Raw genomic sequence first — 13,320 nt, forward strand, 5'->3', positions numbered from 1 at the left:
CGGTAGGCACGTGGGTGGCGCTCTGATGTGAGAGGCACTGGGACCCACGGTGCGGTTCCCGGCCCAGCATCCCATCTGCTGCTCTCACTCCGAGGCCCCGCTGGGCTTGGCTCCTGCGCCCCCACCCCGACACGAAAATAGGCCCCAACATCTGTGTTGCGGGAAATACCGTGTGATGTGCCACACGTTTTCCCGGGAATGAGAGATGATTCTGGCAAACGTGCAAGTGAGATATGAACATGGGGTTCTCAGAATTCTTCCCCTAGACACCTGCAGAGGATAAGCCTTAGCCCCTGGCTGTGGGAGCCCCCGGATGCCTACGTGGTGACGTCTGTGCTGGGAAGGTTCTGGAAGAGCCGTGGGCCTGAGGCTCAGCCCTGCCTGGTGTTCAGAGGCTTTGCTTTCAGGGGCCTCTGGGCACCCACCCACTCCGTGATGAGGCCCAGGGCGCCGGGATGGAGACCCGTTCCCATACGCAGCAGGACTGGCTTCCAGGATCACGTCCCCTGCCCATCCCGACGCCCTGACCGAGTGCTCAGGCTCCGGGCCCTAAAGCCCTCAGCTTTGGACAAGGGGCCAGAGGGAGCTGGCTGGGCATCAGCGGGCCCTGGGTTCGCCAGGAGGCCTGGGGGTGGGGTGGGGAGGAGAGCGGCCCCGGGACAGACCCGACGGCACAGCCTCACTATGTCAGGATGAGCCCTGCTAAGGCGGTGTCCTGGCGCCCTCCGTGCCTGAGGGGAGGCACTGATAGAGATTCGTTATGTTCTGCACCTGCCAGGGGAGAGTCAGGTGTTAAAAAATAAAATTCATCCCCAGCCGGCGGGGCTCAGGGGTTGAGCGTCGACCTATGAACCAGGAGGTCACGGTTCGATTCCCGGTCAGGGCACTGGCCCAGGTTACAGGCTCGATCCCCAGTGTCGGGTGTGCAGGAGGCGGCCTATCAATGATTCTCTCTCCTCATTGATGTTTCTCTCTCTCACGCCCATTCCCTTCCTCTCTGAAATCAATAAAAACATTAAAAAAATTCAACAAAGTATTTTGGAGATCTCAGTGGCATCGATGTGTTGACCCCAATCGTGCGGTTTATAGACCCTAGAGCAGTGATGGCGAACCTATAACATGCGTGTCAGAGGTGACACATGAACTCATTTTTTTTGGTTGATTTTTCTTTGTTAAATGGCATCTAAATATATAAAATAAATATCAAAAATATAAGTCTTTGTTTTACTATGGTTGCAAATATCAAAAAATTTCTACATGTGACACGGCACCAGAGTTAAGTTAGGGTTTTTCAAAATGCTGACATGCCGCGCTCAAAAGGTCCCCATCACTGCCCTAGATTCCTATGTTTGGGCATTGATTTCCTGGGTGTGGTCTACTCATGGTTTCGAGTAGAATATAAATGTGTGTTTACTCAGCAAAATAGAGACCACCGTAGGTGGTCAAACAGAAGGAATTTCATCCAGACGCTGGGACAAACGCGCTGCGCGAGGAGAGGATGCTGACAGGCCCGGAGGCGAGGGGCTGCCGGGCGCCTCTGCTGTCCCCGCCACGGTTAGAACTGAGCGGGGACAGAGCCCATCCCGCGGGTCGGTCAGCCACCGACAGAGGGCTCTTCCGGACAGAGGGGACGTGGGCTTCCTGCTCCCCCTTCCTACCCCCCGGGGTGGGGGGAGGTGGACTCGGGGAGCCGTGGGCAGGGCCAGGGACGGGAGTTGCAGGTGTGACCCCTGATGTCGGGAGAGGCCCACAGGGACGGGGTGTGCTCTTCCTCAGGCCATGGAAGAGGCGCTGCTTCCAAATGGGGGAGAAACCCGAGGACGAGGATGGCGTGGGACCTAGGAAACCGGGGATTCGCCCCCAGAAAGAGGCTGGAGGTGGTCAGTGGGGGGAAAGGAGAGCACGGGCAGCAGGTGGGCAGCAGCCTGGAGACTGCCGGCCGCGGAGCAGGAGGCCGCAGGCTCCGGGAGGAGGGTCTGGGGAGGAAGGTCTCTGGGAGGAGGGTCTCCGGGAGGAGGGCGCAGGAACCCACCCGGGATATGACATGTTCGGGTGCATCGGGGGAGGGGGAGTGTATGTCTGCCAGAGGTGGGGGACGTAGACGATGAGCACTTTGAGAGCCAGCAGGGGTAACGGAGGCCCGGGGAGGGCAGAAGGAGGAAGGAAGGAGCGTAGCCACAGTTCACCAGGTGGCCCAGCTTTTAATAGTCATTCCATGGCATGAGGGTGTGAATGAAGGTCGACTATTCGATTCAATAAAAATGAGATAAAGCATTAAGGAAGGGAAGAGAGAAGTTGTGTGTTGGGAAGAAGGGAGAGGTGAGAAGAGCTAAATCTTCATTGTTTATATTTAAAAGCTCATAGGTGATCATTAAAACTTAAGAATCAATAAATGTTAACAGAAGGTAAGTTATTTAGATACATGAAGATACAGCAAAGGGAAAAGATGGCTAACCTTGTTGAAAATGACCCCTGGGGAGTGGGCAAGGCAGACGAGGGTAATGTCTGTTTTTCAGTAGAGGCCTCGTAGTCTTAGCTTTACAAATCTACTCACTACATTCCTTTGATAAAATATGGGCACGACATTTTAAATCTAACAACTGAGAGACATTTTTGTCGGACTGGACAGTATCAGCTGTGGTTTAATGAGGCCACACAGACGCTGCCCCTGTCAAAGGCTTCTGAGGGCTCATGTAGGAAGCACACGTTTGCACTGTCCGCTCTGCACATAGGCCGTGGTGGCTGCTCAGGGGGCAGTTCCCGGTCCCTGTACTTCAGGTTCCCTTAAGGCCTAATTCAGACAATAACCAATGTGTTTTGAACCTTCTTTCCATACGATACTGAAAAGACTGAAGTTCTTGACATGTACTCTGGACAGCTCGATATGCTTCGGATGTTTTCTTTCTTTAAGAAAACAGGCGCTCTGCTCCCAATTTTATTGCTTTTTAGATCTTTTCTGTTTATCTGGTTCACAACCCGCCTATGTGTCTTGATTTGATGTCCATGTGAAGAATGGAATCAAATAAGGAATTCGGAGATGGAATAAAAATCCCCGCAAACCCAAGGCCATTGTCCGAGGAAAGCTGGGGAGGGGTGAGCTGGGGGGCTGCAGGACCTGGTCCCACAGGCGGACTGTGATACCGTCGTGCAACAGCTCCCCTGGGCCGTAGGTCTGGGTTAATGGGGTTCCAAGAGAAGGACGGTGAGGTGTCTGGGCTTTGGGATGAGAGCAGGACTCTGATTCCAGCCTGGTGTTGTCAAAGCAAGTCCATCGCGGGTCTCTCTCAGTTTAGTGGGATGTCTTGTTTCTTGACTGGGAGGTAAATCTTCTTTTCTTTGTTTCTTCTTGGTCTGAGAAACAGAGTTGGAGAGGGGAGAGGAAAATCATGAGGAGCTGCATACCAAAGTGAAGGGGATGCTAAGTAAACACAACAGGAACCGGGCAGGCTCGCCCAGCAGTGAGTTCCAGGGGGTGATCCTCACTAAGGAAATGTGAAGAGCTCGGTGAACAGCTGGTGTGGCTGGAGGGCTTCCTGAAACTCCGTGTAAGCCTGAGACGGGCCTGACCCATTACTGAAGGTGCTCTACCCTCCTCCGTAACCAGGAATGTGGGGAATGTCTAAATCGAATCCTTTCCAGTTAAAAATGAAGATTGCAAAACCTAGACACCGTTGTCATCAGTTCTCCAAATAGGATGTGAGAATTATTTTTTACCGAAGTTCATTTACTTTTCAACAGTTGGATAAATGAAAAATCTGTTCAAAAATTTGTTTGAAATGCATGTGTCTGAACCATCCTGTCTTTGTGGATGCTAGGGTGCTGCTGATTCTTGGGGGAGAGCTGTTTTCTTCCTTTTGTTGCGCTCAGACATGGTCTCTCGCCATGTTCCTGTTGGTAGCAGCCTTGGTTTGGTGTGTACATCCCTGAGCTGTCCTTTCCTGTCTCACGCTACGCAGAACATACTTTAAAAGTCAGTTTCCCATAAAACACCTAGGCCCATGTTTTCTGTTCTATAGGACAGCTGTGAGGACTTTTGTGAATACTAACAGCGGTTACTAGACACGTATGAAGTGCCAGGCACGTTGCATGGCTTTCTCATCTGGTCATTACAGAAACCCAGGACAGGAACTGATGTCCCCACTTCCAGATGGGGAAACCGAGGCTTGGCGTTAAGGCCACATGTTAGGAAGAGCGAGGGCCTGTCCTGAAGGTCGCGCCTCCCTCCTGACGGGCGGCTGGGGAAGGCCTGGGGACCTGAGGGAGGAGCACTGTGGAAGGAGCTCAGCATGTACTGCAGGCGACCTGGTGCGCACCTGCTTGGTGCTGGCTTTTGGATAGGACATTGCATGGGATACAGTCTGTCCTCAGGGTGGGGGGCGGGTGCTCGTGTGCAGGGGACACTGCACTGAGACCGGGGGACGGGGGACAGACATCTGGGTCCAGGACCTCAAGCTGCAATGTCTCCATGCACCAGGCAGAAAGCACAGATGCACCAGGCACTAGAGAACAGGGCAGGTGGGAGTATGGGGTATGGGGCAGAGGGTGGGAGTGGGGGGAAGGACATGCCCTCCAAAAAGCGAAGCCGTCACTCAGCTCCTGCAAGTTGTCAACGAGAGCAATGCCTTCTCAGCGTTACCCAGTCCTCTGCTTGTTTATTCATGTACCAGATGCTGGAAATTCAGTGGATGTACAACTTCCCCCTTAAAAGCTAGCGCGCAGGCCAAGCTAAGCGCTGAGATGCTGGCGTCCTGCGGCTGCCAGTGCGACCTCTGGCTGAATTCAAAGGCCTCGTCCAACTCTGAGCTCCAAGCTCCAGGAGCCCAGGCGCTGCGAGGCCTCAGGATGGCTCCGTCCTGAAGGTGTTCAAGCGCACGCTTTGTAGGACGGGCAGACTTGGCCCCAGGGGCCCCATGTGGAGTCCGGATAAGGTAATAAAAATATCGAAGCATATGGCACAAAGCAAACTTGTGGGGCGTATGCCATCTACATTTCTCTTAAATTTTAAAAAAATTTACTTTTTAAATAGGTTTGTGTGGTTCAACATCCAGAAAGTACCAACAAGTATGTATTGAACCCAGCCGACGGGGCTCAACGCTTGAGCGTCGATCTATGAACCTGGATGTCACAGCTCGATTCCTGGTCAGGGCCCATGCCTAGATTGGGGGCTCGATCCCCAGGGTGGGGCGTGCAGGAGGCAGCCGATCCATGATTCTCTCTTATGGTTGATGTTTCTCTCCCTCTCCCTTCCTCTCTGAAAAAAAGAAAAAAAAAGCACGCATCGAAAGTCTCCTCCCACCTGGGACCCACAGCCCCCAGTCCACGGCAGCCCGTGTCACGGTGCTCGCAAAGCCTTCCAGAGACACAAGCAAATATGCATATATACCTCATGCATATGTATGTTCTCACTCTCCCCCACCAACGTTAGACGTACACTTTCTATTTTGTGCATTTTTTAAATAATGTGTCTTAGAGAACTTTCCTTAGCAGTGCATATAAAGTGGGTTCATTCTTTTTGTTGTTGTTAATCCTCACCTGAGGATATTTTTTCCGTTGATTTTTTAAGAGAGAGAATGGAAGGCGGGGGGGAGACAGAGGGAGTAGCATCTATGGGAGAGAGACACATCAACCAGTTGCCTCCCGCCTTTGACTGGAATTGAACCCACGGCCCTTCAGTCTGCAGGCCGGTGCTCTAACTACTGAGCACCTGGCTAGGGCTGCTGCTTTCTTTTTAACGGCCATATGATATTCTCTTGAATCACGTACCATAATTTATATAACTGGTCTCCCACTCAACAGGCATTTGGGTTGTTTCCAGTCTTTTGTTATATTAAGAAAAATTACCTTAAAGAATCGTCTTGCACATATGTTTTGCATATGTAAATTCTGGAAGTGTGGAGTTGCCAGGTAAAAGGATATGCCCCTTTGCAATCTTTATCCTATTGTCATATCGCCCATCAGAGAGGTTTCCAATCTGGAATGTAGGCCCCTGTCTCCCCATTCTCTCCTGACACAGATGTCCCCCAGCAGTGCGATCACCAACCATCCCAGCGGCTGTCCGAGCAGTGAGTGTCTGCCCTTCTCTTATTCAGAAGGAGGTCGAGCTTATCGCCGTGTATTTCAGAGCCGTTTTTGTGTTCGCAGAATTATCTGTTCACACCCTTTGCTCGTGTTTTCCCGTTGGGTGGGTGCTTTTATGAATGGTTAGAGCTCTTTCCACATTGAGGACGTTAACCCTTCGTGGAGGAGTGCGTGTTTTCTCGAAGGTTGTGATATTATTTAAGCTTAGAGTCGTTTTTCCAAGCAGAATTTTAATTCTCATGAGGGCAAGCTCATGGATCTTTTCTAAGTGGGTCCCGGTGTTCGGGCCGTAGTTACAAGCTCCCCCGCACTGGGAAAGCAGAAGGTGTTCTCCCGCAGTATCTTTCTTACTTTACGGTTCCTTTTCCGTACTCTCAGGTCTGACTCTGTGCGAATGGCTCTCTCTGTGTGGTGTAAGGTCTACATCCTCCCTCATCTTTCCTGCCACTGGCCCCAGAGCTGGCCGAAAGCACGCAGGAAGCAGTGCGTGTGGGAATGTCAGCTCCTACCTCCGCAAGTTCTCAACCTCCTCGATCGTCTCCGGCAGCGTCTGCCCTCTGGTCTCTGGCAGCAGCAGCACCAGCCCTCCGGCGACCAAGCCAACCGCCGCTGAAAGGCAGGCACATGGGAACCAGTGTGAGAGGGGACACTCAGCTCGGCCGGTGTGGCTCAGTGGCTGAGCGTTGACCTCTGAACCAGGCGGTCACAGTTCGATTCCCGGTCAGGGCACATGCCCAGGTTGCGGGCTCCATCCCCAGTGTGGGGTGTGCAGGAGGCGATTCTCTTGCATCATTGACGTTTCTATCTCTCCCTCCCCCTTCCTCTCTGAAACCAATAAAAACATATTAAAAAAAGAAGGGGACATTCTGACGCTATAATTAGAGCTCCCTTATCCCTTAAGATTTGTCTGTGGCGTTTCCTCTCCTTACGCATTTCTCTGCCCTCTGACAGCCCTACTCTCCACCATAAATATTGTGCGGATCCCAAAGTCCGCTGGAGTACAATTCCTTGTAGGGAAGTGAAACACTGCAACTCACATTTGAGTTGAGTTTATTCTAGGCGAGAACCTTGCCATAATATTAAGATACTTTGGAGTTAGAAAATAGCTGTAAAAGAAAAAAAAACAACTCTAAGAAAAGCAAGAACAGAACCTGGCCAACACAAAGCACTTAGCGAGGAAAACTGAGTCAGAAACCTGGCAAATAAAGTGATGGTTTGCTTTTAAAAGGGTTACTGTGTATGTAACAGCTTTCAAAAGCATAGCTGGGACTTGGATTTCGACGAATTCAGGTGTTTCAAACATTTTTTTGGTTTGTTTTTGCTTTGTCTCCAGCTCTAATTTTTTGTATATGTTGGGAGTGGTGGTGAGGGTGGGTAGCAAACTTGTAGTGTTTTTGTGTCTTTAAATTCCCATTAAAGTGTTGGGAGCTAAAGTTATATTTGTACTAGTGGCCCGGTGCACGAAATTCATGCACATTACAAGGGAATTAATTAGAGGAAATATTTTAATATTGCTATTGGCCCTTTCTCTCTAATAGAAGTATCTGGCTGGCCCACCCCCATTGGGTGACACCAAGACCTGGCTGGCCCCACCCCCGTCAAGCCCTGCCAGGGTGGGGGGTGCAGCCTCGAGGGGCGGGGCTTCAGGTCCCCTGCCCAGGCCCGGTGCCACGCAGCTTCAGGTCCCTGCCGATCGGTCATTATGGCATCACGGTGTGACGACCATTTGCATATTAACCTTTTATTATTAAGATGCTTTAGGCTGGTAACATTGTAACAGCCTTTCCTCAAAGTGGTGCCGTGGAGGGTTTGTGTTTTCCACATCTGCCTGCAGCAAAGGCAGAAAGAGGGAGCCCTGTGCCAGGGAGATCGCGGAGGGCGGAGCAGGAGGAGAGAGCGGGGCTCCTGCGGGGAGCGTCCTCCCGCCTCGAGGTCTGACACTGACTTTGGGCCTCTGCGGGCAGGAGGCCTGATGGCTCCCACACTGGAGCCTTGGCAGCTGTGACAGGAGCGCTCATCCTGGTTTTACTAAGACGGGTTTAACTAACGCAAATAGTGCCACTCCTTACTAGTCGTGCTAGTTGTTACTCACAGGCACCTGTTTTGAGGTCGAAGAACGGAGGCCCCTAGATAAATAGGTTTTCATTCAAAGACACCTCAGAGGGTTTCTCACCAAAAATCACCAGGGGGAGCTCCTGCCAGATGCCGGTGAGCCGGTACACCAGGAAGGGCGTGAGGATGCCGCCAATGTCGCACATGGAGGAGCAGACGAGGACCCCGAGGTTCCTGCAGCAGAGAGTGGGGTTGACCTTTCACCTTCTCCCAGAGCAGCCGTGTCCCCAGCCTACCCTCACGGACACAGTCCCCCAAACCACGGAGGTGCCTGTGAGCTGGGAACAGCCTTCCCGGTATCCTCAGCTCACACACGTGATACACGGCACACATTTCCTTTGTATTCTGTTACACTTGTTGTCTGTTAACGTTCTTGAAAGCTTTAAATTGGGGGTGACTTTCACTTTCTGCTTTCACCCTGGCGTCCCTGTTTCTCTGGCCTGTTGCCATGGCTTCAGTAGCGGTCCCAGGGCCGTTCGATAACCCTCTCGCAATGCAGTGCCTCTCGTCTCAGCGCAGACTCTGTCCCCCGCCCCCCCCCCCAAAGCTGCTGGCATGGGCTGTGACCTGGCTCCTACCTGGGAAGGTGCCCGCCCTCTCTGACCTGCGTTTCCGTCAGTGAGGCGTCTGCTGCTGGCACCCCCGCTTCTAGCCAAGAAGCACCCAGCATGCAGGGGTGCAGGGGCTCACCTGATGAACGTGGGGTACAGCTCCGCGTTGACCAGGCAAACCATTTCGTAGGCCATTGTGATCCCCATGCGGCCCAAGCAGGCGACTGTGACTCTCAGCCACTGCAGGTCTGAGGGGAAACACACATGTGCACACCCCTGACTTTGACATGTGGGGTGTGGCGGGGGGGGTGTGGCGGGGGACAGCCCACATGCCAGTGAGGGACATGGTTCTTCTCCAGAGTCAAGGCAATGTCAGCAGGCACTCATGTCTGTTTAACTTCAGACACAACTCGAACAGGCTTTTCACCTGAGAGCTCCGTCTCTAGTGACAACAGAATTCTACCCGTGGCCAAGGCGGCCAGCTTTCGTCTATAGAGTCACACGGGAGAAACAGCGGAGTGTAGGCATATTTGGAACGGTTGCTAATGACCAAAGGGTTCAGGCAAAGCTCCGTGTGCGAGAGGACTCTGTTGGACGGGTTTTGCTCCCCCTCATTGAGAAGGTGTTTTGAGAGGAAAGAAAGGAGCTGGAGGCCTGTTCATTGGCAGCAGTCACTCAGGGTTGCTCATTAGTTTCGCAGGATGATGTGGGGAAGTCACAGCAGTTGCCTGAACAGTGTCTGGGACGTGCTGGGTAAGACTGAACCCTGGGTCTCCTCACCCAAAGCCCATCCCCGTGCTCCGGGCGGCCAGATGGCTTGTAGCATGGCCTCCTGTTTTATTAGAGGACAACTGGGTGTCATTATACTATGGCAGGCAACCATTGGGTGCAAATGTCCTTTTTTAAAAAAAATATTTGTATTGATTTCAGAGAGGAAGGGAGAGGGAGAAAATTAGAAACATCAATGATGAGAGAGAATCATTGATCAGCTGCCTCCTGCACACCCCACACTGGGGATCGAGCCTGCAACCCGGGCATGTGCCTTGACTGGGAATCGAACCCTGACCTCCTGGTTCATAGGTCGAGGCTCAGCCACTGAGCCACTCCAGCTGGGCATTGTGAGCGTACTTAAAGGCATATGTGTTTGTCATGAAGTTCCTGGATATTGGGTTCATTCCACCTCGATTTGGGTGATAGATTACCCCACTTCCTAGGACCTTGGCAAGCGAGAGCCTCGCTTGGCCTGGCACTTACCTTCAGGGATAAAAACCGAGGCCAGACAGGCCGCCCCCGCCACCATGTTGGATCCAGCCCAGGGGTAGCGGCGGCCAATGCGGTCAATGGTGAGGATGATGAGGAGGGCGGCTGGGAACTCCACCAGGGCGGAGTAGAAGAAGTCCAGGTAGACGTTGCTCCCTGCGAGGCCCATGTGCATGATGAGGCCCTGGTAGAGGACAGAGCCGGTGAACCTGGGCCAAGAGGAGAGCTCCGGTCAAGGCTGGAGGAGCAGTCACGGGAGGGGGGCTTCTGGGAAAATCAGGGTTGGCCCTAAGTCACCCTTCTTTTGTCATCTTATTACTACTACTAGAGGCCCGGTGCACGAAATTCATGCACAGTAGGGTCCCTAGGCCTGGCTGACAATTAGGGCTGATCTGTGGGGTGATCGGCAGAGCGATCGGAGCCCTCCTTGCACCCACCTTGGCTGGACTGGTGCCGCCAGCTCGCTGGCCCTGCCCCCTGCCGCTGCCAGTAACCTCCCTCTGTGGGGCAACCGGCAGGGCAATTGGGGTGGTCCCTGCTCATACCTGCCTTGGCTGGCCTGGTGCCACCTGCTTGCCGGCCCCACTCCCCACCAACGCTGGTCAGAGCCTGCAGCCTGGGGGCAGCTCCTGCATTGAGCGTCTGCCCCCCTGGTGGTCAGTGCACATCATAGCACCAGTTGGTCAATTTGCATATTAGGGTTTTCTGTACATAGATTCCCTCCATCCATTGCTTTTTCCCTATCTGACCACTGTGGCCTCAGCACCAGGACAGGGGAGGACCTAGGAACGCAACCTGGCCACGTTGGAAAGGCAAGAAGACATGGGAACGGGATTGATTTAGTAAAACTCTGCAGGTCCTGAGTGGCTGGTGCTTCTCGGTGGCCGCCTAATGCAACTGAGATCAAAGGACTGACGGCTTCGTTCACTGTTTAGGAAGCCGGAGGGCCCATGGGCACAGCTCTCTTCTTAATGACTTCTCCTGCTGTGATGCAAGGAATATTTTGACACTGTTTCTAGGTGTGTTGACGGAAAGTGTCCACTGTCTTAATGGGAAATATGAGGACAGTTTGCAAGAGCTGCAATTATTCAATTAAAGAAAGAAGAAGAATGAGGCCAAATTTCACGGCTGCATTTTTCCATGCCATATGGTGAAGGTGCCTAACTAATTCCCCACGGGCTTTGCTGTGCCAGTGACTGGACTGTGGCTCTTCAGGTGCTGGTGTGAGTCAGCACGTGGGCACTGGGAGGAGGGCCTGGTGCGGAGCCGTGGCTCAGCCCTCAGGGCAACCTGCAGGCTGCGGGCGCCGTCGGGCCCAAGTCACTGGCTTATTCTTGTGGCTCATTCTTGTTCAAAAGTGACTTCTCCAGGAAGAAGAGACAGAGCAAAGGCCCTTTGCCGGCCAGCCCTGTGCCGTCAGGAGAGAGCGACAGCGTCATCGGCTGAGCTGTACCCGGAGCTCTCAGTTTGGGCTGCGTGTTTTTAAAACGGTGGCTCCCAAGCCCTTCTCCCGATGAATTCAACGGTATCCTTGGCGGGGAGGGGTCTGGCCTTGAGACCTAAAAGCCGCCCAGGTGATTCCAAGGCGAAGCCCAGGTTGGGACCGTCCTGCGCGGCTTTGGAACTGGAAGTTGACGCCAAGTCTGCCTGAGGAGGATACGCCAGGGAAACGGCTGTCAACGGGCCCGCCTCGCTGTGCACCGTCCACACAACACTGGCACTAGGCTGTGTTGGATGGTATCTCGTTCCCTTCCACAAAGTGAATGATAAGGATTGAAAGAATTTAGAAGGATTTTATTTTATTTATGTTTCATTTAAAAAAAATATTTTTATTGATTTCAGAAAGGAAGAGAGAGGGAGAGAGAGAGATAGAAACATCAGTGATGAGAGAGAGTCATTGATCGGCTATCTCCTGCAGGCCCCACACTGGGGATCGAGCCCACACATGCCTCTGACTGGGAATGGAGCCCTGACCCCTGGTTCATAGGTTGACGCTCAGCCACTGAGCCACGCCGGCCGGGCTGCAGGGATCTTAAAGGGAAGAGCATTCCTTACCAGTTGTACATGAGGATCAAGGTGTGCTTCCTTATCTGCGGGGTTCGGACCAGGTCCAGGAACGAAGGGTTCAGCTTCTCGCCAACTTCCTCATCGGGCCTGAGGCACTAGCCACGAGAACCATTAGTATGTGGGGCGGCCCTGTCCCTGCGCCACACCGGGCAGGAGGGAGCAGCCGTCGTCCTGCCGCCTGCTGAGGGCTGTCCCTCCAGGACTGGCTCAGCCCGGCACACACCCTCGCTCCTCCCATCTTACAGCTGTCCCGGGAGTGGGGTTCTGGGGTTCCACCCACTTCCCAGGAGAGGAGTTGGAGTCCCGGGATGACCCAGGCACAGACATAAAGGGGCGCGATCTAGGCAGAGCCCGGTGGGGGAAATGGGGGCCACACGATGGCGTGAGAGACCGAGGAGCGAGGGGAAGAAACCTCCCGCGGGACCAGCACTGACCAGACTTCATGGCGGGGGTGTGAGCTGTGACCTCTGGCGGGCAGGGGCCCACACGTGTTTCGGTTCTGACCAATCTCCACAGGAGCCCAAGACCGGGACTGTCCAGGCATTGCTGGGAGGGATGTTTTCCCAGCCCCCCGAAGCCAGAGGGGAAGCGGGGGAAGGCCTGCGCCCCAAGTCCCCATGGGAAACGTCCTGTAAAATCTCAGATGCTGCCGGGTTACCTGTCTCAGCTCCTCAGTCAGAAATGATTGACTCTGATTTCGACACGATTGCCTAACAAGCTCGCTTTTCCCTTTCCCAGCCCCGGGGGGATGGAGGTGCGAGTAAAGGGGTGAGTCCGCTGGAGGCAGAGCGCGAGGCAGAGGAAGCGGCCCCAGCCCCGCTCCGCTCCAGAAGGCAGGCTGCTCAGAACGGCTCGACACTCCCTACCCAACGTCTTGAATTCTAAGAAATGATCGATCGTGTTGGAAAATCCTCTTTCCTGATCTGGGACTCTTCCCTCTGGGGGAGCCTCCCGCCGTGGGGATGCAGGCGGACGCACAGGTAAAGCAGACATGGGCGTGAAGGCGGGTGGGGGGAGGGGAGGGGGAGGGGGACAGCACAGGCCTGAGGTGCCTCAGCAGAAGCTCCTCATGTGACTTCCAAATGGCTGTTTGGTTTCCTAAACTAAAAGGGTTTATGGTCATGGTACCTCCCCTGCAGGTGAGCATGGTCCCACCCGTTTGAAATGTCTGACAGGGGACCATGATTCCTGGTCCCACGGAAGCCCCTGTGGCCTGCGGTAGGCCCTCTGATGGCGTGGGTTTTCTGTGTCC

At 53.7% G+C, this 13,320-nt stretch overlaps 1 protein-coding gene across 1 annotated transcript in view; it reads right to left on the reverse strand.

The window, feature by feature from the left end:
- Positions 1-2,181: 2,181 nt before the first annotated feature.
- Positions 2,182-13,320, reverse strand: part of SLC22A2 (solute carrier family 22 (organic cation transporter), member 2) — a 25,634-nt gene continuing 14,495 nt past the window's right edge. Inside the window, exons 7-13 of the mRNA XM_015560022.1 lie at positions 12,596-12,643; positions 12,057-12,155; positions 9,996-10,210; positions 8,881-8,989; positions 8,252-8,364; positions 6,588-6,687; positions 2,182-3,351 (exon numbers count right to left, since the gene is read on the reverse strand). Coding sequence (XP_015415508.1) covers positions 3,285-3,351; positions 6,588-6,687; positions 8,252-8,364; positions 8,881-8,989; positions 9,996-10,210; positions 12,057-12,155; positions 12,596-12,643 — 751 coding nt within the window. The 3' untranslated portion in view covers positions 2,182-3,284. The remainder of the gene's footprint in view (positions 3,352-6,587; positions 6,688-8,251; positions 8,365-8,880; positions 8,990-9,995; positions 10,211-12,056; positions 12,156-12,595; positions 12,644-13,320) is intronic.

Source organism: Myotis davidii, unplaced genomic scaffold (assembly GCF_000327345.1).
Source record: "Myotis davidii unplaced genomic scaffold, ASM32734v1 scaffold1494, whole genome shotgun sequence".
Taxonomy (NCBI): domain Eukaryota; kingdom Metazoa; phylum Chordata; class Mammalia; order Chiroptera; family Vespertilionidae; genus Myotis; species Myotis davidii.